This window comes from Perca fluviatilis, chromosome 18 (genome assembly GCF_010015445.1).
Source record: "Perca fluviatilis chromosome 18, GENO_Pfluv_1.0, whole genome shotgun sequence".
NCBI classification, from domain to species: Eukaryota; Metazoa; Chordata; class Actinopteri; order Perciformes; family Percidae; genus Perca; species Perca fluviatilis.
The window spans coordinates 19,277,099-19,303,587 of NC_053129.1; the positions used below are offsets into that span (position 1 = coordinate 19,277,099).

At 43.4% G+C, this 26,489-nt stretch overlaps 1 protein-coding gene across 1 annotated transcript in view; it reads right to left on the reverse strand.

Annotated features, from left to right (window-relative positions):
- LOC120546612 (tyrosine-protein phosphatase non-receptor type 14-like) overlaps positions 1-26,489 on the reverse strand; it is a 43,104-nt gene that overhangs the window by 7,163 nt on the left and 9,452 nt on the right. Inside the window, exons 2-15 of the mRNA XM_039781672.1 lie at positions 23,908-24,337; positions 16,434-16,609; positions 8,961-9,058; positions 7,795-7,865; positions 7,266-7,336; positions 7,056-7,143; positions 6,847-6,935; positions 6,576-6,663; positions 6,193-6,275; positions 5,915-5,975; positions 5,228-5,306; positions 3,837-4,306; positions 2,440-3,738; positions 1,045-1,185 (exon numbers count right to left, since the gene is read on the reverse strand). Of these exons, the coding sequence (XP_039637606.1) occupies positions 1,045-1,185; positions 2,440-3,738; positions 3,837-4,306; positions 5,228-5,306; positions 5,915-5,975; positions 6,193-6,275; positions 6,576-6,663; positions 6,847-6,935; positions 7,056-7,143; positions 7,266-7,336; positions 7,795-7,865; positions 8,961-9,058; positions 16,434-16,609; positions 23,908-24,081 (2,988 nt within the window). The 5' untranslated portion in view covers positions 24,082-24,337. The remainder of the gene's footprint in view (positions 1-1,044; positions 1,186-2,439; positions 3,739-3,836; positions 4,307-5,227; positions 5,307-5,914; positions 5,976-6,192; positions 6,276-6,575; positions 6,664-6,846; positions 6,936-7,055; positions 7,144-7,265; positions 7,337-7,794; positions 7,866-8,960; positions 9,059-16,433; positions 16,610-23,907; positions 24,338-26,489) is intronic.

The following is a 26,489-nucleotide window of genomic DNA, read 5'->3' on the forward strand; positions in this document are numbered from 1 at the left end:
AAAGAAGGAGAGAGGAGGGGGTGTTAGTCATTCACATGATTCAGAGCTTTCTCATTCAGTCCATGGGGCTTTTATTTGTTTACATTCCACCAAACCCAAGTGACTATTCAGACCAGAAGAATTCAGAAATCACATTATAATATACGTCTACATTTCGAAACTCTCATCAGCTGAATACTGACTTCAATATCAAAGAACTCAAGCATGTAAACTGCATCAACACAGCGATAAAAGAGCTGAATATGCAGTGGTGGTATTCATCCTGATGGGGGTCCATATTTATTAGGCCAGTCATGTTTGAGAGGACAGCATCTCTGTCTCTCCCGCTCTTTCTATCACTCTTTCTGTGTGGTTTGCTCTCTCTCGGGTCACATTCTTAACATACCACCGGGCCTAGAGGCGATAAGCACCACCATGCCACGCGTTCCACAGCCCACTTAGGGCTTGCCCCCGTTAGCTTAGCAACAGTCGGGACAAAGGTTGGGTTTCACACCTCTACACTCAAAAGGGATCCAACAGACAGTATTTGGGAATTTAAATTGTGTGATTATCAGAGTTTTACAGTGACAATCTTCAGCCAAGCTTCCTTAATCACTGCCAATAGGTGAAGAATCTGTAAGTTAGAAGGTTCAACATGAATCCTCCAAACATAAAATTTGCTTAAGTTAAATTGGGGCATGGAGGTTTTATTTAATTCCCTAATCTCTCCATAATTGTGGTGTGATTATATTCATGTCTATAATGGTTTGGTTGCGTACCTTTTGAGCAATTGTGAGTAAAAAAGAGCTCTAAAAGAGCTTTGTGTATTGTATCCACTGCATAAAAATGATAACAAACCTATAATGTTCACATAATAATGTTACTTCAACTTACGTCAACCATAACACCATCTTTTTTAAATAAATCAATAGCACATGTCTAACTGAAAAACAAACAAAAGGACATATGCTATATCTTTCAAAAATACTTTTAGATACACAGTATGAAATCTAAAAACTCAAGCAACCCCACATATATTTTATAAAGTAAGAGCAAAAATGTTACCCGTTCGTCGGTAGCAGCCTTGGCACCTTCTTCCGCAGGACTCACAGGGACAGGCATTCGGGCCACGTAGAGGCCGTTGAGGGCAGCCATCATCAGCGGCCTCTTCATGGAGTCGACGGACATCTTCTGTCTTTCCAGCGTCTTCAAGAGAGAGGAAAATCCTGGTGTCATGGTTACAGGTAGCGGCAGCATTGCGAGACTGACTGACCTGCGCTAACCTCAAATCGGTAAGCGCGCACATGTGCGTGTAGAAGTGGGTGGGGACGATTTGACACGTGTGTGTGTGTGTGTGTGTGTGTGTGTGTGTGTGTGTGTGTGTGTGTGTGTGTTGTTTTGTCTCCATCCTGTCTGTAGGACTAACCTGGTCGTACCAATCCAATTGTCTTCCGTACAATGGTGTGAACTAACAAGTCTGAATGTAAAGCCTATTAAGAGTAGACTTGCAGCTTCTTATCCATCTCACTTTGCCCTCAACTTCTTTTGATGCTTTCATCCTTGTTTTGTCCTCCTGCACATATGTTTCATTCTTTCAGTCCTTTTTTTATTCCCACTTACCTATTTGGCTTCCTTTCCTTTACAGAGCACACACTCCCTCTGTCATTTTTCCTCTCTACCAAGCTAACCAAACTCTGACCCATATTGCGCAGTCCCTCCTTCCTCCAAGGATTACTTCTGCTAATCTCTGATGCTATTAAACCTCCAGGACTGCTCCACCTCCCTTATTCCCTGTGGGACAGTCAAAACAACAGCTTGGGGGTCACCAATGGTGTCCTCTAGGTATAAGATAAACCAGCTGAGGGAAAACAGCTTTGGACCAAAGAAAAATATTTTGGAATTTCATTGACTCACATTATAAACACCCAGCAACACCAGGTCACTCTTGAACAGTGAGGTTTATCGCAATTTAAGTGAGCCGATTACATGATTTGACTTATACCTGGACTCTGCTGCTGTGTGAAATGTTTGTGCCTTAACAGAGAGCCAAACTACACAAGAACACCAAACCCAAAGCATAATCGGAGGGATTTATAAGGGTTTTAGCTGCCTGGGGGACTCAGAGCCTAGTGCTACCCTCTCAGGTGCTGAACCCCGGATTACTGCTAATCAGGAGCTATAAAACTAGCTAGCAAACAACAACAACAACAACAACAACAACAACAACAACAACAACGACTGAAATATTTAAAACTGAACCATTATAGTGTGTGGGTGTGTTTGTCCAGTACAGGATTAAATAAAAGATTGTCAACATTGCTGTCAAATTATTTTTTGTTATTAATTAATGAACTTCAGGAATTTCAGGACTGATCAATAGCACGTATCATAAAACAATATGGTGGCACTTGCATAAAATAAACGGTGTCAAGGCAATGAATTACTGAATGATTGTCTCACCCTCTGAGCGATTTCCCTCTCCACTATGCTGTCTTCTAAGGAGAACATCTCTGACACCGGCCTCTCTTTGACCGGCTCCTTCCTCACTCTCTCCTTCACACTGGTCAGGTCCGGTTCTGAAATAGATGGACCCAAAACTGCTCCATTCACCCCACCCTGGTCCCCTCGGGTCAGTGTCCCACCACCACCTGCACCACCACCACCTCCAGGCCCGTTAACACCTGGGATCTGCCCAGCTTTGATTGCTCGGCCCTGGGATTGGTTTGGATCCATAGGTCCCTGGTTGCTCTGTGGCCCTTGATATTGGTTTCGGTGGTGAGTGTGGTTGTGGGTGCGGATTTGAGCATTACTAGAAGGTCTAGGAGGACCGGGGTACTCTGGAGGGGGTTTGTTGGGCAGCTTGGCCAATGCAGCCTGGAGCTGAGCGCTGATGCTGATGTCCTCATTGAGACCTGGGATTTGAACATCCAACTCAGGCCTCTCCTCTTCCTCTTCCTCCTCTTCTTCACTCTCACTACTGTGTATGAGCATTGTAGCATTGGAGAGAGTCTTTTGATGCTGGTAGGCCACAGGTGGCGTTACACAAGTTTCAGATGCTTTCTGGGCAGGCATCTGCACGGACAACTCCTGTGGCTGCTGAGCTGGAGGCTGGGGTTGTGGCTGAGGGGTTTGGGGTTGGGGTTGAGGAATGGACTGAGGCTGAGGCGGCATCACATGTTCTCGCAGAGTATTCCTCCGATGAAGGGGAGCATTCATACCCTTCATCACCAAGCCCTCCATCCCTCCTCCTCCACCTCCTCTCATGCTGCTGATCACCTCCATGCTGTGTCTCTTGCCCAGGGTGGAGCGGTGCTTAGCAGCTGCAGTTAATGGTTCACTAACTTCCTGCAGGGACTGGTGAACCACGGCCGAGCTGTCCGGCTGGAAGGTCTTGACCGAGAGCTGCACCATACGGGTAACCAGCTCTGGACTGCTGCCCCCCATGCAGCGGTGACGGTGGCTAGCCAGGTCCGGGGTGCTGGTGGCCGGACGGAAGGAGCTGGAAGGGTAGGGTGGAGGAGGGCGCGACATGTGGTTTCTCAGCATGTTAGCTGTAGCTGCATAACTTCCCGCATTGTTCCCCTGTTGTTTGGTATTTGCCAGCTCAGGTGTGCTGACAGTGTGAGAGATGGAGCTTCCTACACCTCCACCCCCACCACTGCCTCCCCCTCCATTAACGCAGGGTGAATGACATGGGCCCTGGCTGCTGGCTGGTCCTCCCTGATGAGGGCCATGGGACACTGGCTTACTGTAGCTGATCTGCAAGGTGAAAATTCATAGAAAAACAATGTGAGATGGAGATAAGATGCAAAAAAAAGAAATTTAACAAAATCAAAACACAGAGCATCCACCTCTACCTGTGGTGTGTACGGTCCCGGACTGGGCCCCAGGCCATGATAAGGGCTCCTCTCCCTCATCTCTGGCTGGCTATATACCAGAGCCTCAGGCTGGCGGTAAGCACATGCATTACTGATGTTCAGACTGCGTAGCGATTGGCTGTGGAGGTCATGGTGAGTGGGGAGTATGCGCCGCTTCTGCCGCATTACAGCATCATACTCAGGCGTGGGCCGGTAGGACGGAGCAATGATGGCGCTGTGGCGGTGGCTTGGGATGTAGTCAGGCCGCATGAGCTCGCTGCCGGGGATGCTGAGGTTGGAGGACATGGGCGAGGGCGGGACAAAAGTCTGGGAATGATTGAGGGAGCTCAGGCTGGGGCTGCTGTACATGCTTCCATTGGGCACGGTACCGTTACGGAAAGGAAAGTCCGCCGGGCAGCAGTCCAGACTGGTCTCTGACTTGTAGTAGGGGTCGTCATGGAAGATACTGTCTAAAGATCAAAAGAGGGAGAAAGAAGGGATGAAAAAGACCAAATCTTCCTTAAAGTCAATTTTGTCCTTTAGAGAAAACCTGATTTTTTAAAAGTTGAGTGTTTCTGATGTGGCAGAAATGATCATTGTTTGTGTCTGGTTGCACTGCAGCACCAACCACCTTGGAAAAAATTCAGAAAATTCCCTCCCAGTAGTAAGTACCAACTTACTGTAGAAAGGGATAGATTGGGAATATTTTCATCCCACCATAATGATGGTGAGTGTAATGCATGCCGTTCCTCTTTACTCAACAAATAGAGCATTCTCTTGTGTGAAACTATCTCAAGCCCACAAGCAGGCAGACATACATAATCTCCGTCAACACAAATGGAGTGTGATGCCTGAGGTCACACTACAAAATGATCTCACACCCACGCATAGCAGCACACCCAGAATTTTTTCCACTCGCTCTGTTTTACTGTCAAGCCGACATGAGTAAAGCTCTTTGGATTATAAGGCCGACTGAGTGTGTGAACAAGTCAATGAAAGAGTGAAGAGCAAAATGAGGTCACTGCTCTGCACCCCAAACATTGGGCTCTAATTTGCTGGGAGATTGTTAAAATACAAATGGGCTGTGAGTCCGCGCCCTGATGGGGAAAGACACAATTAGCTCCATTCAAATGCTTTAGTTATCATCAGGGAGGATACATCTTAAATCACACTGTGGTCAAAGCAGTGAGCTGGAGGGTTGAAACTTACTGTAAATATGTATGTGTGTGTGTGTGTGTGTGTGTGTGTGTGTGTGTGTGTGTGTGTGTGTGTGTGTGTGTGTGTGTGTGTGTGTGTGTGTGTGTGTGTGTGTGTGTGTGTGTGTGTGTGTTTGTTTGTTTGTTTGTTTGTTTGTGTTTGTGTGTGGGTGCGTGCGTGTGTTTTACACGTACCTTGAGAGCTCTGTGTGTCCTGATAATGCTCTCCATACTGGGAATGCATTGACTGGAAGTTACAGGACTGGGGCCGCGGCTGAATAAAGAAACACATTAAATGCAATAAAAAAGAAGCAATTCATGTTTATACTCCATTAAGTTATGCATATCATAATCTGCACATATTGAAACAGCCACTAAATAAACATTAAAATATCACACTGCAATCTTTCCTAACACAACAGGTGACTGTGACTGACTCAGATCTACTCTAGAGCCATGGAGTTGTAAACCACCAATGCCTGCAGTTCTCCAGATAGATAACTGAGCACTTGAGTGGACTGAGTGAAACAGCTATTGTGCCACATTTAGCCTAGCCATTGTCTGGCCAGCAGGGAGGGAGACGCACAAATCACTGCCTTCATTGTCGCAGCGGAAATCAAACCAAGCAACACCCTTGCAAACTTTCCAACAACACCCACCACACCACCAACGCACGTTAAAACCAAGGCTCCATAGCACAATTAAGTGCTGCCCTGAGTGAAGAGCAGGGTGAAATCTCTAACCACGGCCATTTCTGTCTTCCCTCCCAAATTCTCCCTCTGTCCCCTGCCGTCTGGTCTCATTTATACACTTTGTCAAACCACTCAGCAATAACCAGTGATAACGAACTATATCAAAGCAAGCAAATGGGGCTAACAGTACCAGAGATTTGCGGTGGGTCCATGTGGGTCTCCTCCTGATTGGTGCAGGTGAGTGATTGGGCCTGAAGGGAAACAGACGAAGATGATTCACAAACCAAAAGTTCTGTGAACTCTGTATCACCAATTTAAGATTAACGTTAAACTATTTGTTTTTGTATTACTTTTTCTGTTTATATGACAAAAGGTTGTTGAACTCTATTTTAAACATTAAATGAATTCAGGATATAAAAGTGTTCAAACGGCCTTCAGCTGGCCTCTCCGGCTGGCCTCGAGACTCACTCTGCACAGATCTTGTTCTGTTTGTAGAATTTGTGTCTGGCCGTGAAAAGACGAGCGATGTACTTTGCCATTTCCATATCCTCCTTCAGATACAAACACAGAGAGAAAAACATTGATATTTTAAATTAACACAGCATTTGTATTTCAGGGGAAATCAAGACCATGTACAGTATTTGTCTGTGTGCAGGTATATCTAGTAATGCGTTGGTACTTTTTTTTGGTTTAACTTCCCACTAGAAACCTTGTGTCCCGTGTGTGTGTGTGTGTGTGTGTGTGTGTGTGTGTGTGTGTGTGTGTGTGTGTGTGTGTGTGTGTGTGTGTGTGTGTGTGTGTGTGTGTGTGTGTGTGTGTGCACTCAGACCACCCGCAGACACAACACTTACCATGTGAAAAATAATGGTATCGTCTCTGCTTGTTATCTCTACTGTGATGGCTGACTTGTTGTGCGCTATGGTACCGATGTCCTTCCACCTGTCCACACAGGAATACAAACAAATGTACACAAGGATTGCATTTTCCCACACAAAATACCTAATATTTTCTTGCATATTCATTTATTTGCACTAGCCCACCACTTCATGATCACAGATAGGGTCAAAACTCATACAGGCTACAAAAATAGATAAATATGATGTAGATGGAGGAGGGGCTTACTTGTGGAGCATGATGGATCTGCCATTTCTGTGTTTGACAAACACCCCAATGAAGGACACACCGATGAAAATATCGTTGGTGTAGTTGTCCTGTGGAAGAAGATTGAACATCAAAATGACACAGTAAAATCTTCTCACAATCAAATAAATTGGCTATTCTGTAGAGGTGTGTCTGTGTAGGAGGCTGGGGGTGATATGTAATTGATCTACCTTGGCAGGAAAGCTCTCCTGCCCAAAGCCGTCCAGTTTCTCCACATCCTTGATGTACAGCAGCTCTGCTTCAGCGGTCTGCATTCGACTGGAAAGTACAGACAGATATAGTACCTGGTACTAGGTAACTCGTTGTCTCTGAATCATGTTTTATTTAATTTTTTCTCACATGTGCACATGTACACAAACACTATAAAAATTAAGCTGTACCAGTGACTCTTGTGCTCCTCAGCGACTTTCTGGGTGCACTCTTCCAGCACCTCCTCGCCATTAGGCCAGTTCTGAGAGAAAAAAAGTGAGCAAAACAGGTAGCAAATAAGGAGATGGAGGATGAGAATAAGAAAAGAGAGGTATGAGAAGCAACATGTGATGGAGGATAAATGACAGAGAGATTGCAAGGTAAAGAAAAAGTGAACTCATTCACTAAAACACTGTTACTACTCTCTTTCTCAATCAAACAGTTTTGCAGCTAAACTGTAGTTAACAGTGTAGCAATGAACATGAACATGAACATGAACATGTAGCTGGAAATGTAACAGAGTGCGTTTCCTCAATGTAATACACTTAGTATCCACTAGATCTTTATCTCAATCAGATTCTTGCTTATTCTGTCATTGTTTTCTGCCTGTTAACCAGATAGGCAGAGGGAGGAGGTACACAAGAATGTGTGCTTTTAGGAAACACAAAGAGAGACACACACACACAAACATATTTGAACAGGGAAGGTTTGAGGACTCACCACCACTGGGAAGAGCACGTACTCCCTGAGGAAGTCCTGAGACATGAACTGAGTGAAGTCTCCAAAGTCAGCTAGAAAATACAAACACATACATTTTATAATCTTTTACGTAAAAAAACTCAATGGGAGTCCATTTTCATGTGTATGAATGTAACATTTACAAATCACAAGTCGCATTACCTGGAATGTATTGTCTTTCGTTGTGTTACTCATATTTTAAGACTTTAGAAACAGAAAACTAGAGGGTAACCCCAGATGATATGAGCAAACTATGCCTGTTGTTATAAATATATATGTGTATATGTCTTTGATAGCCTTCATTTAAAAGGTTTTATCTACATAATTCATAGCATAATGTGTGGACCAAAGATACTAAAACAAGAAGATAACATGTTAGGATAATTACAGTCTTTCCAATTAACATCATTGGTTATTTTCTTTTTCTCTATAATAGTATGACATTTTCCTGTAATCCACCAGTAAATAATAAACCTGTTTGCTTTGTTCTAAGTAACATATGTTGATATAAAGACTGCTGTTGACCGTTAAATTGCTTAGTAGCTCAAACTTGTCTCACTTCTTTTTTTAATGTAGCTAAAGTGGCTTGGTTAAATGTAGCTTTGGGAGCATTAAATAATATTTCTAGGGGAGAAATTTGACAGGTGACACATTAGGGAAGCAAACAAATTCCAGTATATTTCTACTTAGGCTAACAGTCTTGAATTCTAACAAGTAGCATAACTAAAGGAGACAAAATGAGGTGTAGCGGAGGATCCTTGCCTCACGACAGATAAGGGTCTTCCTGATGCTAAGGCTAACCTTGGAACTGGCGATAAGCTAACTGTCTGTTTACATTCCCCCTGAGACACAGACAGCATCCAGGAACAAGACTGAGGAGATGTGTGTGTGTGTGTGTGTGTGTGTGTGTGTGTGTGTGTGTGTGTGTTGTGTGTGTTAAGACTGATACCATAGGAACTCAAGTGGACTGGTATGCAGCCATATTAGGTAGTGAAGTCGAGATGACCCGAGAAAGTGTGAGTTTGTGCTCACTCTTCTCTCTTGTGCTGCCTGTCTCCCTCTGGTAGATTACATGCGATTTTAGTTCGTGTTTGTGTGTTTGTGTGTTTGTGTTTGTGTTTGTGTGTGTGTGTGTGTGTGTGTCTTACCTTGTACTGCTAGGCCAGCTAGTCTGATCCCCTGCTCTACTGAGCAATGGAGGCGTCCATCCAACACCTGCTTCTTCACCTGCAGGTAATACTGATACCTAGAAAGAAGGAAGGCAGGAAAAGAGAAATATTAGTTTTTCAGATGCTGTAGATTGACACTGGAGTTGGAAATTATTGGAAGTTTTACTTTGACAAGAAAATTCAGTCAAGAGACAAGAGAGAAAGTCAGTCAATCACTTTGGTCCAGACTGAAGTATCTCAACAATTGATGAAGTGATGGAGTTTAGGTTAGCATGCTAACACACTGAAATACAATGGTGAACATGGTCAGTATTATATTTGCTACACATCAGCATGTTAGCACTGTGACTGTGAACATGTTAGCATGCTGACATTAGCATAAGTAAGTAAAGCCTGACAGAGCTGCTAGCATGACTATTGACTCTTCCTCAGATTGCATAAGGCCGGTTACACACTGCCGGTGTGGCGTGAGCATGGCGTTTCTGTTGCGTGGATTTTTCTATGTCTTTACACACCAGAAACGTGTCTGACGTGGTGCTGCTGCTGCTAGCCTTGTCTGGACACATGTATGTTTCCCATTGATAAAATTAAATACCATGTTAAACATAAATATATACTGATTTGATTACAGCAAAGATAACGTCGGCAGTATTGACGGCAAAATAGGCTACAGAATATTTCGTTCTGTATTGACAGGTGCAATATTAGAAAATCGATTATTTTTTTAAATTACATTTATATCTGCATTTATATCAAAACCTAGAGACTTTCAAACATCAACATGTCATTTATTAATATGTATTTGTGTCTAATATGTATTCGTGCCTGGAAACGCTTCCAACACGCTTGCGTGTCGCGTAAAAAATAGGCGTCTGTTCTATTTCTAGCAGGCACGCGTTTGAGATGCGCGTGTCACACAGGCAGTGTGTAAACTCTAACCTGTTAACATGGGAGCCGAAATATAAACGGACACGCGACGCATCCAGTGTGTAACCGGCCTAAGAAAGCCTCTCTTCAGCTAAAGTGTACAAAACATCTGACTAGGTGGGTGGTAGCATAGGCACTCTTATTAGCTTTCAGAAACTCACCAGAATTTGGTTAGTGGTTACTGGTAATGTTATTTTTCCAACTAGCCACACTGTCTCTGTACACTACTTCGAGTTGGAAAACATGATGTGTTTTAATTCAACACATTTATCCAAAGAAAGTAAAAAGAGCTGTGCTCAAGGCATTGCACATGAGCAACTAATGGATTGCAAACATCCAAAGAGACACCAAGGAGAGACATATTCTTCTGCTTCTGGTTTGTGCAACAGAAAGTATGCCTCAAGACAGTATTGGCAACAGCATTAGCCGTTTAAAATAATGGCAGAGAGGCCTGTTGCAGAATCCAAGTGAGGAATGAGTGAATCACCTCTATTCAAAATACCAGTGACTCATTTCTGACTTTAGAGGAATGCCAAATGTACACCAGTAGGGGCTAAACAATACGATTTTATAGCTCTGTAAATCTTCGGTAACAGTGAGCATGTTACGGAGCTGACGCTAACAAGGACTGAGTTTAATCTTAGGTAGGACCAACACAAGCTGGACCAAGGAGCATTGTAATTGCTGTGCAAGCGTGAGGCGAACTGGGGACTCTGCACTGTGGTTTTGCCAAGTGTAAGCTGATATGATGACACAGTTCAGATTGTTGAGCCCACTTGCAGCCTTCACATAATGTGGTAAAAAGTCCCAAAACCAAGAGGCTGAAATACACTGAGCTCCTCAAGTTTCTGAGCTCCTTTAGTCCACTTTTAGCAGCGATCCAACTGTCTGCTAAAGAGTGGAGGGGCCACACAGGAGGAAAGAGAGAATTGTCAGGGTGACCGGGCTCAGCTGCGTAAAAACTTGCACACTGTTTCCGGTTTGTTGCCATGGTGACCACTGTCTGAGTCTTTCCAATGTGGGCTGTGAGACACCTTTTCTGACATACGCACAAACACACACACATTGAGAAAGATCTGTGAGTGGAAGCGTACATTAGACAGTCCATGCCAGAGTACACAAACTTCTATGTGGAAACCACTGAGCTGTACACGCTTAGTCATTCACTGTCTGTGGCTCAGAGGTAGAGAGGGTCGGCTTTCAAACACACGATTGGCGGCTCGATCCCAGCCTCCTCCGTCCACATGTCAGTGTCCTTGAGCAAGACACTGAACCCCAAGACTGCTCCCTGGACACTATGTGGCTGTCCACTGCTCCTAATGCTTAGGATGGGTTAAAGGCAGAGATTGAATTTCACTACATTGTACTGTACGATTGTATGTAACGAATAATAAAGTTTCTTCTTTTAAATACTTTTAAGTTAATTCCTCAATTGTTGCATTCTTTCCTCCTATGTCATCTCAGTTGTAAAACTCGCTCTCACCAACCCTCTACTGTTTAGCTCCCTCTGAACTATTAATTTACCCTCATAGTTTCAGAGTTTCATGCCCTCCTTTATGTTCTTTACATTTTTCATGTTCATATTCTTCTTCACATTCTCTCCCATACTACTTTTTCTTGTTCTTTTCTTTTTTGAGCTCCACTCAGCATACTCCCAGGCCTATAATCTGACCCCGCCCTCCTCCTTCACCCTGTCATTACACCCGTCGGCTAAGCTGCCATTCCGTTCCCGTGGCAACCCCCTAATTAGCTAACCCCAACTGCCGTTGATGCAGCGGGGGGAGGAGCTTGAGGGGGGGAGGAACCCTTCAAATGATTGTGGACTTTGTTTTTACAAACTCTCCATGTTTTCCCATGTTTGGGGTGATGGCACACACCTGGCACAAATGTCAGACTGACTGACATCACTATGCTGGAATAACAGGTGAATGTACACACAGACATGAGGTAGAGCGGTCCTCACTAAGAGTTAGTTGTGACTTCCACCATGGCAGAGTGCTCTGCTGGCACTCCAGGCAGCCACACAGGCACAAAGGGCCCTTTATATGCCCACGCATGTTCAAGCCCCGCTCAAGACATGCTGCCAGATGTCCAAGTGGCCCGGACAACAAGCCTGCAAGCATATGTGCATGCATGAATGTGTGTGTACATATGCTTCAACCCCTCCTCCACCACTGTAGTGGTGTGACCCTGACCACCCCCTCAACCCTGGATGGGTCCAGACGGCTTGTGTGGGAGGCTGGAGGATTTCACTTTGAAATGTGTTGAATCAGCAAGGGGCACAACACAGTTGTGTGTGTGTGTGTGTGTGTGTGTGTGTGTGTGTGTGTGTGTGTGTGTGTGTGTGTGTGTGTGTGTGTGTGTGTGTGATAACTAGCTGAACAATGCTAGGATTCCAAGGCTGTTGGTGCCTTGGGGGCTGTTGAGGCCAGCTGGCCTCGCTCCGGTCAACAGCTCTCTGTTTAGGTTCCTCACTTTCTCTCTCTGGGCCACTTTGCCCCTCCTTCACATCAGTGAGACAGAAGGAACAGAAGGCTTCAACCACATAAACCTTCTGCGAGATGTGTAGGTGGTAAACTGGGTAAAATCTAAAGAGGTGATTTTCAGAAAGAGAAAAGAAAAAAGGTGGTATAGGATATCTAGTTACAAGTGAGTGGCATATAGTAGGTAGTCGGGGATTAGTACAGAAGTCAAACACAGTGCAACTGACTCTGCATGATAAACCCACACACACACACCAAACTATTTGGTTATGACCAGTAATGCGAGTAAGGCATTACTCTGATTTATAGGTTTACCTGGGCGGCCTAAAAGGACCATTCTGGCTAAAAATGCACCAGGTTCTGTTACAAAGTCAAAGGTTATCCTCCAGTGTTCAACTTCAAACCCAATCTTTTGCAGTTGTGGTGAATATTGCTACAAAATCATGCTCTAATGCATTGTTTTCTATCAGCTTCAACACCACAGAGCATGTACAAAGATGTTTGGTAAAGAGGATGCTACTTCAAGCATGGAAAGTTTGTTTGTATTTTAGAAATTGTCTTGAGATGACAGATCAATTAAAGAAACAAAGTGAAATATCTTTGACATGCATAGTCAGGAAATTAGATTAAAATGCATGTGTTGCAAAGCATGGTAAAAACTAAGTCTATCTGACTGTATATAATACTCCACATAGTGTCTTACAGCAAAAACTGCAACTATGAACATAATTGCATTAACATAACAGAGAAAAGTGTTTACATGGACTTCAGCTTTCTTGCATTACTGCCTTAATTGCTTGATAATTGGATTGTTCCCAGTACACACACACACACACACACACACACACACACACACACACACACACACACACACACACACACACACACACACACACACACACACACACACACACACACACACACACACACACACACACACACACACACACACACACACACACACACACACACACACACACACACACACACACTTTAGCTCCCCGCTTTGGGTAATTTTCACAGCTGCATGGAAAGAGGAAAGAGAAACAGATGAATGGATGGACAGGAAGAGAGGGAGATCTAGTATCAGGTTACACATCAGTCAAACACTGAACTTCAAAGACCTGACCACATAATAAAACTCACATTACTTTCTCAGTAAATTTCATTTACTCAGAGGAGGCAGAGCCAACTGTATTTTCTTCTGGTTTCTGGCAACAAGATGAATTTGAAAAACCAAGTAATCTGTCTAGTCTTTTCTTACAATCATGCTGATAACATGAACAGAAAACAAATTGTAAACCAATGACCTACATCTAAGTTGGTAACTCACCAATCTAACTATATACATTTTAAGGTTATTAAAAGTATTCTTATGTTATATTTTAATTTTAAAAGTAACTTAAAATCCTAAAAAAGGGTTTTGTGAAACAGTAAATCAAAGCACCACTGTCCAAAAAAACCCAAATCCACTCACTCCTACTCTGTTTTTACTCACAAGAACAAACTTTTCTACGTGGGCAGCGAACTTAAACTTAACATGAATAACAATTTACAAACCCAAAGCAAAGTGCTGCTGCCAAACTTTTACTTTCTCTGTCCCCACTTGTCTTTCTCTTTGCCTTCTCCAAATCCTACCCCCCCCCCCCTCTCATCAGACCAGGTGTGTAGAAAAATCAAAGATCTGCTTCATTGGATCTGACCCAAATTAACTCCATAAATTATCTACATTTAACAAATAATGAGGGCCATCAGTTGTAACGGTTATCATTTTTACGCTGACTGATGTTCTCAAAGGAAAGTACAGACAGCATAAGAGCAAAGTATGCTTTTAAGGATTTTTTAAAAATCCTTGATTAGGCCTGAGTGAAAATATGAAGTTGTGAAAATGGTTTTCAACTTGAAGGGGACAGGGCTTTTAGAAAAGCTTGCCTCAGGGAGCGTGTATGTTCTTACAATGTGGTGTATTGTGACTAACTGTTCTGACAGGGCTGCAGCTGGCTTCTGAGAGGATTCTTGGGGGGAGTGTGCGAGGTGTGTAAGGTGAGTGAATGAGTGTCTGCGTGCTTATAAGTGTGTGTGTTTTGTAAACCAGACATTCCCGCCCCCCCCCCAAAAAAAAAAAACGTTACCCCCAGCACTTCTGCTGGGAGGAATGTGTGGTCCGCCTCCTACGCTTGACGGCTGTGCCAACATTCCTGACAAACAAAAAAAGAGAGAAAGAGGGAGAGAGAAAAGGAGGACGAAGAGAAAGAGAGTAAAAATGTGGGACTAGAGTGATGTGGTGATCTGCTCTTGATAAAAAGGAGTAGGGGTGACACTATATAGAGGGACTGTAAGAGAAAGAGAGGGGGGCTTGAGAAAAAGAGGCAACCATTGTTCCCTAAATTGCCCCTAAGGCTCCATCATAACCCCTTCAACCACAAACACCCCTATATCTTTACCAGAGTAAAGTAGCTTCTGTATAACTTGCAGATAAACACACACTCTCTATTACACACACAGTGATCCCAGGCCAGTTGATGATACATGATGATTTCATTATTTTCTATGTAAGCACAGAAACAGCATGTCCAGCCCTGCCTCCTCATAAAACAAGACAATTCAACTGCGTAAAGGGTTAACACACACACACACACAACTTAAAACTAACTCTAGTGTCAAAACGTCAAGATGTGACCTGCAATCGACCTTTCCCACATCCAGCGAAGCAGAAGCCGCAAATTCACCAGCTCAGTGCGAGGCAGACCTGCAGTGTGTGTGTGTCTGTGTGTGAGTGTGAGAAGGAATCTGAGATGGCAGACTGTCCACTACACACTGACCCCTGGATGCCCTTTTCACAGCTAACTAACATGCTCATTCACACACACACACACACACACACACACACACACACACACACACACACACACACACACACACACACACACACACACACACACACACACACGTTGATAATCAGACTAAAATGACATCAATTCTAAACCAATCAGCTGTTCAGCTGCTGTACATGTATTCATATTGAAACCGAAACGGTACGGGCGTCACGGTTCGGTGCATGAATTTACAAGGTATAAAAATAAATAAAACTTGCGTGCAAATGAATTAATGTAATGCGGAACTACTGTAATGCGGAACTACTGTTAGATACCCAGGTTCTTTAGGGACATCTAATCTGTAGCCCCGCCTTAGCTCTGAAGCTCTCCGCCTATGTATGCAGTTTTAGTGAGTCAGAGAGTTAGAGGACCCGCCGGCCTCTTTAAGATCGCAAGTTTGGGAAAACTTTGGTTTCCCAGTCAGTTACAGTAGTACAGGCGAGAGAGTGGTGGATCGGACTGCTGTTGTAGATTAGTTTACGTTTCCAGCGTCGCGGCTCCGAACTGTAATGTTAGTTGGGACAGACGGCTTGTTTCTTTAGGCTAACTACAGTATATTAGCTTTAGCCACGCAGGGAGCAGCTTTCTGCGGTGAAAAATGGCCGGGAGACGTCGCGATAACGTTGCATTAATTAGGTAATTTGGTTACAGATGGAGTCTGGAGATGATGTGGAGTACTTAATGTTTACTGTTTACATCTTACTTTACACACTTCAGGCTGTTGCTAGCCCAGGGGAGAGACTGTATAACACTAGGTGTTACAGCCTGAGACGTGCACAATAAAAAAAAAAAATTGCCTTCTGCATTTTTGTTTTGCTTTTCCCTCCATTGTACCAAACTCATACCGACCCGTGATGTCTGAACCGAGGTATGAACCGAACCATGACTTCTGTGTACCGTTCCACCCCTACAAGATTAATTTTGTTCCTATGCCATCAATCACTGTCAGCATGGCAACCTATCTCGTCCTATCTGGTAGTGAGATACATCTTTTCTTTACACTTCTCATCACAGACACAGCACAAATGACATGACTATTTTAATGTACATGTCATAGGAAAAGCAAACAAAGAAAATGAGAAGGCACTGTTGTAACTGAATTTAAAATATATAAAATAAAACGTAAATGTCCGACAAACTGTAAGTGGCGTTTGGAGACTCTTCACCTGGTGGCTTCTTGCTCCAGCCGGGAAACACTGGGCACGTAGAACATGACTCCAAAGAAGAGCAGTGACTCATTGCCAAACTTGTCCAGCTGCTTCTTGAGGGGTTTCTCCAGCTCCACCCAGCGATGGGCCGGGGCCTGGGTCTTTCCTTGGAACCACAGGCCAAAGTAATGGGTCTGGAGCCAAGGGAGAGACAGAAGGAGGAGGTCAGTGTGGTGCACAAGGTCAAGGGATGGAGATGACGGAAAAGGAAACAGGACAAGGAGGGGGGGAGAAAGAAGAGAATGAAAGTGTCATGAGCAGGTACAAAAGAAAAGATGAGTTGCAAGCTGGATGAGGAGAGATAAAGAGGCAAAATAAATAACTCCGGGAGACAGGAGGGAACCAAGGAAATGGCGATAAATGGGAGAGATAGTATTGGGATGGGAAATAGGGGTTTGTAGGGATGGAGAGAAATGGGTTGAGGAGGGAAATGGGAAATTAGTTGAGAAATACATTAGGGACAATTGAGCAGAGGGGAGGTTAATAAGCAGCTGAAATACAACCAGCACATACTGTATTTCTCTTTCAAATCTGATCAAACCTTTGACGTCAGCAGCATAACTTAACTAAATATTAGACCGCCGGTAAGATTACCCTGGGAGAAAAGAAACAGGCAATGATCCTATCTCACTGAATCAAAATGAATGAAGTCTCTTGCCTATTGTTTTATCTAGAGATGCATATGCTATTTAAACACAATTCAGCTGAATAAACAGCAGAAACAACATTCAGAGATAACGACAAAGGTGAAACAGTTCATCTAAAATGTGCTGTACAAACAAGAGCAGATGTTTAAGCAGATGAGCTTGGAAGTGCTGTAACCAGTTTAGACTGCAAGAATCAGCCCTGTAAGTCTCACAAATGTATCTGTGAAACATGATACTGCTGCGCTCCCAAACAGCTTTTGTGAAACGGGCCCCTGACCTGCATCAGAGTTTTCTCCTAAATATCTCACTTCACCTCACCTTACAGGGCTGGGCGATATGGAGAAAATCAAATATCACGATATTCTTGACCAAATACCCCAATATCGATATTGCGGCGATATTTTAGGGTTGATAACTGGTGCGTTAACAAAATATGTTCAAACTTACATTTTAGATAAATAATCATCAGTAATGTGGACATAATGTCTAAGTGGGGAAAAGGCAAATAATAGAACAGCCAGAACAGTCTGGTAAGTTCAGAAAAGTTCATCACTTTACTGTAATGCAGCCTTTAAAACCATAAAGACAACACTTACTGTATGTCATATCACGATATTCAAAATCTAAGACGATATCTAGTCTCATATCACGATATCGATATAATATTGATATATTGCCCTAATCTCATTAAATTTGTCAAACTATATATACACCATATTAAGCCCCAGTACTACTAACGGCTAACCATGTAATTTAGAATAAAGCAAAGGTGTTTCATTGGTGTGTGTCATATCACAAAGAGGTAAGCACACCTGTTTAGTCACCGTGCTTTGACTCTACTGTAATGAAAATTGTAAAGCTGCAGCTGCAAGAGCACACATATAGACACACATACACAAAAACTCTTTCCTCACATGCAAACAGACACACTGAAGGCCTCAGGTAGAGCAATAAAGATGAAAACAACAAATTCAGATTGACACACACTCACACAGAGTCCTGAGATAGCGTGCATGCTGGGGCAGACAGCGACTGAAGCTGAGGCATCACATCACCTTATTTATAACATCACTGACACCTGGCAAATACCACAACACTATGTGAGTACGCCGCCCCTCTCTCTCACTTTGTCAGCAGCTCCAGCTGGCGCGGAATCACAGTTGAACACACGTATTCATCCAATTCAATCAGTCGTCAACCAAAGAGAAACATATTTTCTGCGTTCTGTGAACAAACTGCCTGCCCTTTCACACACAAAACAACTCCACGTACAAACAACAGGCCCCATGCAAAGCTACATACAGTACCTGTGTGAGTTAAACCTTGATAAGGAAATGTAAAGAAAATTAGGGAACAGAAAAAAAAGGGATGACAGAATACACACAGCATGGACAGGAGGGTGGGAAGTGGGAGAGTGTGGGGAGAGATTTGTGGCCATAATCACACATGCAAACACATTCTGACAATGCATTCATAAATGTGTGAAAGTGTGAGAGTCAAAATTGTACTTGTTTTTTTCAGTGTATGCTAGATATGGGTGATTACAAAGGAGTGATTGGTCATATTTTGTGAGACAATATGAATTTGAATTATAAGAGATTTTGCTATACACTCTCCCTTTTAATAATCTGGATAAGAGCATTGTGAACAATGCTGTCAAATAACTGACTGTTAATGGCAATATTACATTTTCAAGTACTTTACATTTGTCAGGTATTTTCTTTCCTGGATTAGCCAGCAATTGACATACTTCTCATACTTGATATTTTATATCAACTAGTGCAGTGCCCATTGAAAATGTGCCTGTTTGGAATGGGCGATTACTTGGCCTGTGGTATTGCTGCTTGTAGAATTCATCAAAACCAAATTGTACCCCAAAATGACTTACAGAAGGACCCCAAACCACTTAATATGCAACTCCACTGTATAGCCGAGAGAGAGAGAGAGAGAGAGAGAGAGAGAGAGAGAGAGAGAGAGAGAGAGAGAGAGAGAGAGAGAGAGAGAGAGAGAGAGAGACTGTGTTGTCTCGTGTTGGATCGTTAACAAATTTAACATTTCAGCAGACATGTTCATTTCCATACAGGTTTAGTGGCTTGATGGTTAACGGTGAAGTAAGTAGGGGATTTGCGGGGGGATTTTGGAGACTTAATTAATTAATTAATTAATTAATTAACCCGACTGATGTGCAGGTTACCTTCGCCCCAAAAATGGACACACATATATACAGTAATATATATATAAGTCTCGCTTTATAAGATAAATGACCTGCCTAAAAATGGCATCACGCTCTGTCTGCGCTTGTTGTCTGGTTGTGCTTTGCATGTGTGGGATTCTGAAACGTCCTTAAGTTCAGACAAATCTGAATTTTGGCCATTCTGGAGACTCTCTCTCTCAATGCCACAACTGCAGAACAAGCTAAACAACGTACTGGTCTTAAGGAAGACATGGCCACACTAATCCAAGAATCAATGAAGCCCCTGCAAGCCTCAGTGGATGGACTATGTGATACAGTCAACTCTTTTCAAGGCTGTCTTACCGCAACAGAAACCTTGGCAGGCGACAACTTCGAACAGCTCTAGCCACCATCAAATCTCTCTAGACCGTGAACACGTCTCTGTCCGACCGCCTTAAAAATCTGGAAAATAGGTTACGCAGAGTTAATCTGCGCATCTTGAATCTGAAGGTAGCGAAGACGGCCATGACCCCACTACATTTGTATGCAGGCTGCTGAAAGATGCCATGGGAGCAGACGGGTTTGCAAATCCTCCAGAACTTGACCACACTAGGTCCAAAGCCTGCAGAGGGACGACCTCCAAGACCCTTCATCCTGTGCTTTCATCGGTACAGAGAGAAAGACCTCACCTTGAAATGGTCAAGACAGCACCAAGTGAATTATGAGGGAATTATATTGAGGATATATCCGGACCTCAGTACCACCCTCGCAAAGAACCGGTCCACATTCAGTGGCGTTAAGCAGGCTCTCTACCAAAAAGGAGTGCAGTTCCGTCTACTTTTTCCAGCCCGACTCAGAGTCACTTTTGAAGGAGAAAATCTCTTGTTTGAGACACCAGAAGAGGCCCAAACTTTCTATGATCGGCGTGTGGCTAAAATGCTGTTTGCTGTGTAACTAGCTGTTTTTCATCGGAGGACTGGCGTTTTCTTTTTCTTGCTCAGATTGCACGCAACAGGTATGTGTGTGTAGGAGTCTTTTTTTTCCCCTTATTTTCTTCTAATCATTATTCCCACCCCAATGTTTGCACTGACTAAATGGGACGTTAACGTTAGTCTGCAACCGGACAGCTCTCCCAAGGGATTGCCAATGCATTACAATAACTGATCTGAACACTGCTACAAGGATTTTTCTTTTCTTCTTTATGCTTATGGACTGTCTACAGGGTACCCGACGGCAAACTGAACAATTTAATTTGAAGTAGGTCTTACTTTGCTTTTATTCTTATTTTTTTGTTTCCTGGAGAGAACTGAATCTCAATTCCCTGGACACAATAGGTAAGCTACACTGTGTATAGAGCTAATGAATGCCTTGTAACATGTATAAATAGAGCTGATTTTAGGGTGATCACGAGTACTGGGGATGTTGGCCCACTAGACATGATCCATACACTGTACGGAAATAGAATTCGGCCATAAAGGAATAGTACTGATCACCGCAATGTATATTCGTTGGTTATTGTTAGTTGATAATGCTCAATGCAAGTATTTTGCCAATTGGCAAAGAACAGGCCTCTATAAATTCAATGACCTTTAAGCCCACCAACACACCAACCTGACGGCCGACCGTTGGCAGAAAAGGCAGTTGGACTTATCAGTCGGCTCCCAGAGGTCCAAAAAGTGCCTCAGAACACACCGAAGTGACGCCGACTTGAGAGTACTTTCTGCGCGTGCGCGAGACGTAATACGTCTCCATAACAGCAGGCGGCGCTAATCTGTATTGTCGCCCAAAAAATTAAAACCGGCAGCTGATTGGACGAACGCGTCACGTGGGTCTGGCTGCTCCCAGATTTTTCAACCGGGCATAATGGCGGCTTCGTTCAGAATACGATCTCATATTGTACGAAGATTTTGCCGAAACGCGTTTCTGAAATTTTTTTAAGCGAGAAATAGGCCATGCATTTGCTCAATCTGTCTTCATTTCAGATCGACAAAGGGTCAGTTTAAAAGATTTTCGTCAGATTTTGAGAGGCTTGGTCACGCTCATTCCACTTCCGGGATAGTACTCCACCAATCAGATTGGTCACCGAGTCCGACAGCCCGCCCTCCGACCCAGCAAGTCAGGTCAGCCAAAATGAAGGCCGACAGCTCCTCCGACGGACGACGGCACGGAACACACCGAACAGACTCGAGTCACTGACCTCGCCAGACTGGCCGATTATCGGGTTGCTGTGTCAGGGCCTTTATATAGATGGCACTTTCGCCGATTTGAATGCCCTTTCCGCCAAATTTAAGTTACAGCAATCCAGCCTTTCCCGCTAGTTCCAGGTTTGTCACTTTGTGCAATCCATTATCCCATTCTTTCCCATTCTACTGCCAAGAAAGGGACTGGATATAATTTAGCAAATTCCTGTGCTCGTTAAGGCTCTTACCTCACAGATATATAATACTATCATGTCTCTTAGTGAATTATCACTTAAGATCCGAGCAGACTGGGTTGAAGAGCTTGGAATAGTTATATCTGATGAAATATGGAATAATGCCCTGGGTAGGGTAAATGGGTCAACATCATGTGCTCGCCTTGGTTTAATTCAATTTACGGTTCTTCATCATGCACATTATTCTAAGGCCAAGCTGTCCATGATCTACCCTAACGTAAATGACTTATGTGATTGTCACACAGAAAAGGTAGACCTGTCCCACATGTTTTGGTCCTGTAACAAGCTGAACACTTTCTGGACTAAGGTATTCCAGACCTCGTCTGAGGCATTTGACAGAGATATCCAGCCTAGTGCTGAAATCCGCTATTTTTGGTGTTCCAGAAGAAGGTATACAAATGACAAGTAGACTAAAAGATGTGTTTGCCTTTGCAACTCTTCTCACGCGGAGAAGGATTTTCTTAGAGTGGAAATCGGAACATTCACCCAAAGCCTCAGCTTGGATGAATGACCTGACGCTATTTCTGAGGTAAGAAAAGATTAAATATTAGAGGGTCCATCCACAAATTCCATAAGAGATGGGATACTTTGGTGTTTTATTTTGAAAGGCTCAAGACTCTTCCCGAAAATTAAGAAGGAACTGCATCCTCCATAACTAACTCTGCTCCATTGTTTGAGCTCTCAGCATACTGGAGTATAATGATAAAAGCTGATGGCAAATTAGCCTACGGTATATATTTTATTTTAATATACAGTATATTTAAATTTTATGTGTATTTATTAGGGCTGCAAAATTAATCGAATTGTAATCACAATCTTGGCTTCCCACGATCAAATTTGCGTGATCGAGCGATATTTAAAATGCGTCATTCCGTTCATAGAACGCTCCTTATCAAAGTTTTTGCAAAGCCAATCTAGCGCTCCATAAACAACTGTCTGATCACGTGCCTTCATGAGCCAATCAGAGTTGTTCCCTGCTCCACGCATCTTAGTTTTTAGATGTAGACAGTCACAGAGGACAGAGTAACGTGAGGAAAATTCCACAACAGGTAGCAGTCGGTCATCATAAGCCGGTCACGATGTTTACCAGTTTACCAGTAAACGCAACATTTTGTCCCATCTGTTTTGTTTTTCAGACAACAGCAGTGACCAGTGCTAGTTTGTGTCTTTTAGCTCATAGCTTTAGCAGCAGACTTTTTGACGTCTCGCTGTTGGAATCCTGTCACACTACACCATTTAGCTGTCAGCATTTTAGCCGTGTTTAATCCAGTTACTACTGTGGCTAATGGTAGACTAACGTTTCCTGCTGTGTAACGTGTTATTAGGGTTTACTAGCGTGACATGCAGCAATGTTTATGTTGCCTCTAACATGGGTTTCGGAGCATCAGAGCGCAACGCAGACATGTAAGTAGGAGTGTAATGAGCCACCGAAATCCGCGTTGCTATTTCGTCAGGTAGATACCTTACGGCAAACGTGCATATATGGAAAGCGGTCGCACAACAGCTGAAATGGCATACTCCTTCACAGTATCCTTCAATAAAGGAGGAATGTAGCACAATATGGATGTATTAGCAGGAATGTAGCACAATATGGATGTTAAAGCAGTTATAATTAGCCTATGTGACAATTAAAAATTAGTTTTGGTTAAAATCAACAAATTAATCGTCATCTCAATATTGATCAAAATAATCGTGATTATCATTTTGGCCATAATCGTGCCGCCCTAGTATTTATTTACTTTATCGCCTACTTGGTACAATACCCTGTATATATGTTGGAAATAAGTACTTTTTTTTTTCCCTGTATAACTATTATTTGCATAGGCAGTATGTGGGGGGTGGTGGGAGCAACAACAAAAAAGGAATTGTTGCTAAAAGTCTGTAAAAACATTTATAAAAAAATGTAAAATAAAAAAAATAAATGAAAGGAAACGCAGCGGGCCGGGCAATAGTGCTCATGATACATTGACCATCTATCGAGGAAATGCCACTATGGGGGTGGACGTTTATTGGCAAAGGCTGATCGATAAATTGTCTCTGTGACACAAAAAATAAAATAAAAAGTTGTACAGATTGCTTTTGCTTAGATCAATTACAAACCTCCAAAAATGTCCAAATATTAGCTGACATATGAGTCTAACACAAGCATGTACATAGGTCACTTAATAAAAGACTCACCTCCCGTAGCTCCAGCCTTTGGGCCACCGCCTCCAGACATTCCTGTCCCGTACTCTCCACTGAAAGAGTGCATTCAATCACATTGCTGTCCAGCAGGCGAATTCGTGTCACAAAGTAGTTCTTGCTCAGGACGTTGTAGCGCCGTGTGCGCCGCAGCTTCAGCCGGAAGGGCATGGCTGGCTGGAGGTCCCGTTGAGTCAAAGGTCAAAAGTCACTTGGGAGCAAGCAAGCGCAGAGGGGGGGCAGGCTCTATGACCTGGCCGTCGCCCTCCTCACTCTCGCACGACGCCAGCCACACCACCGGGTGGAAAGATGCACCCTGGCAAGGCGCTGGCCCATTCCCAAAGATGTCCGGAGAGAAGGAGGGGAGGAGGAGGAGGAGGAGGAGGAGGAGGAGGAGGAGGAGGAGGAGGAGGAGGATGAACGGGTGCTGCAGGGATAGATGAAAAAGAGATGGATTAGTCAATAACAACAAACTCCTGAAAAATATTGACAAATAGTTTTGTTTTCTTTTTAAACTTTAATTATTTGAGCCCACAGGAATACAAAAACTATGTGGTGTTCTAATGAGTAACTAAGGAGTAATGAGTAACTGTCAAACCTTCCCACATTGTATTTCCCTACATTATCATCCTACCTCACATACACAAGCAGAAACAAAAAACAGTTGAGGCTAGCAGAATCACCAGCGATAACAGAAGCAGCAGCAGCCGCAGCAGCAGTGAATCGCACGGTAGTAGACAGCTTTATCCTAAAGTTATGGCAGCTGCGCTCTCTCCAGCCCCATGAGGCCCAGCGTCGAGCAAAGCTGGGAGACAGAGGCAGAGATGTAAGGCTATGGATGAATGGACATCAAACAGCCGAGCGCAGACATCCATCTGAACCCGGCAGCTGGCTTTGAGGAACTAATGGAGCTTCTAAGTCTCATATCTGCCTGTGTGGGAGGCCTTTCCTTTCCTTTTTATCTCCCCTCTCCCTCTCTCTGCCCGACAGCAGCACAGTGCTAGACACTGAAGCGTACAGGGTTTTAGTGTGTAAGATCACACACATGCGGTGGTGGCACAGATGCTTCCACAGAAACACTGTTTGTCAGCTACTACCACAAAACGTAATTTCATGTCAATAACAAACTCATAAAACTGCAACAAATGCAAGTGCAAAATTATGAGACAAGCCAACACACACACACACACACACACTGTGGTTTTAAGGTTAAGACAGGTCTTTGGGGAACACTTTGAACACATCTCAGGGTTAGTCATCAGTTCTTAGCTTTCGTCTGTGATGAGGACAGAGCTTTGAAGTAAAGCACACACAAGCATATTTACTATATTTAGATAGTCACACCTGTTAAATATATATATATATATATATATATATATATATATATATATATATATATATATATATATATATATATATATATATATATATATATATATATATATATATATATATATATACATATATACATACACACACACACACACACACACACACACACACAATGAGAAATAAACCTAAAAAAACTTTTCTCCCAGGATAAAACCTAAGCCACCAAGGGCTAATGCTGGTGTTGTCAACAAGAATTAATTAACATAGCTAAAAGCAGTGTCATTTTAAGGGTGGTGGCACCATTGTAGCCTCGTTAGACAGGAACTACACCACAAAACCAAAAAAACATCTCCACACCTCCTAACTCAGGAAAGAACAACCTCTTCTCCATAGAAAAACACCGACAAAAGTCACTGACAAATCAGATAACCGATTACAAAACCTTTATGAAAGTAAATGAAAACAGAGAGACAAAACAGTAAAATGAATCAAGTATGAGAAAAAAGAGAAACTGTAGTATAAAAAAGACCGTAATACAACACGACAAGCTCCAGTGAACAGGAGTGGGAAAAAAGGGGGGAGGAGTAGAGAGGGAGAAGGAGGAGGAGTAAAGATGGAGTGGATGTGTTGCTTCTTGTCCCAGGCTCTGGCAATGTGCTGTTGATAGTCAGCTTGGACCCCAGCCCAGATTCCTCTCTACACTGACTGGAAAAACAGAGCACACCTGACACAAGTATGCACCACAAGGAAGGAGTGTGTGAGTGTGCGTGCGTGCGTGTGCGTGTGTGTGCGCGCGCGAGCGGGAGAGAAAAGACACAGGCGAGAGAGTCTTGAATGAAAGAGCTACAAACTGCTGACTTACAGCCTTGTTGTTTGGTTGTTTGAATCAGACTTGTCTTTTGTAACAGCCGTGCCCCTCTGGAAACCGTAACACATTCCTTCCTCCTGAATCCATCTAAGACAGCTCGCTGTAATCTGGCATCATCTTGTGTTTTTTATTGGGCGTTCATGCCAACACACACCGAGCGAGACAGCCACAGCAAGTGAATAATTGGGCTACAATGGTTGAGTGAATCAGCTTTGCTTTAGGATATGCGACCCCAGCTCCCACCTGACCCAAACTACAGCCCCTCTGACCCCCCCTTTTCGGGCTTAGGGGAAGTGACATCAGAGGTTGGCAGTAAAACCTCCCCAAAATGCCTCAAGAAATGTTCCCAAGTGCACAGGCCCCGCAATATCACTGTCAA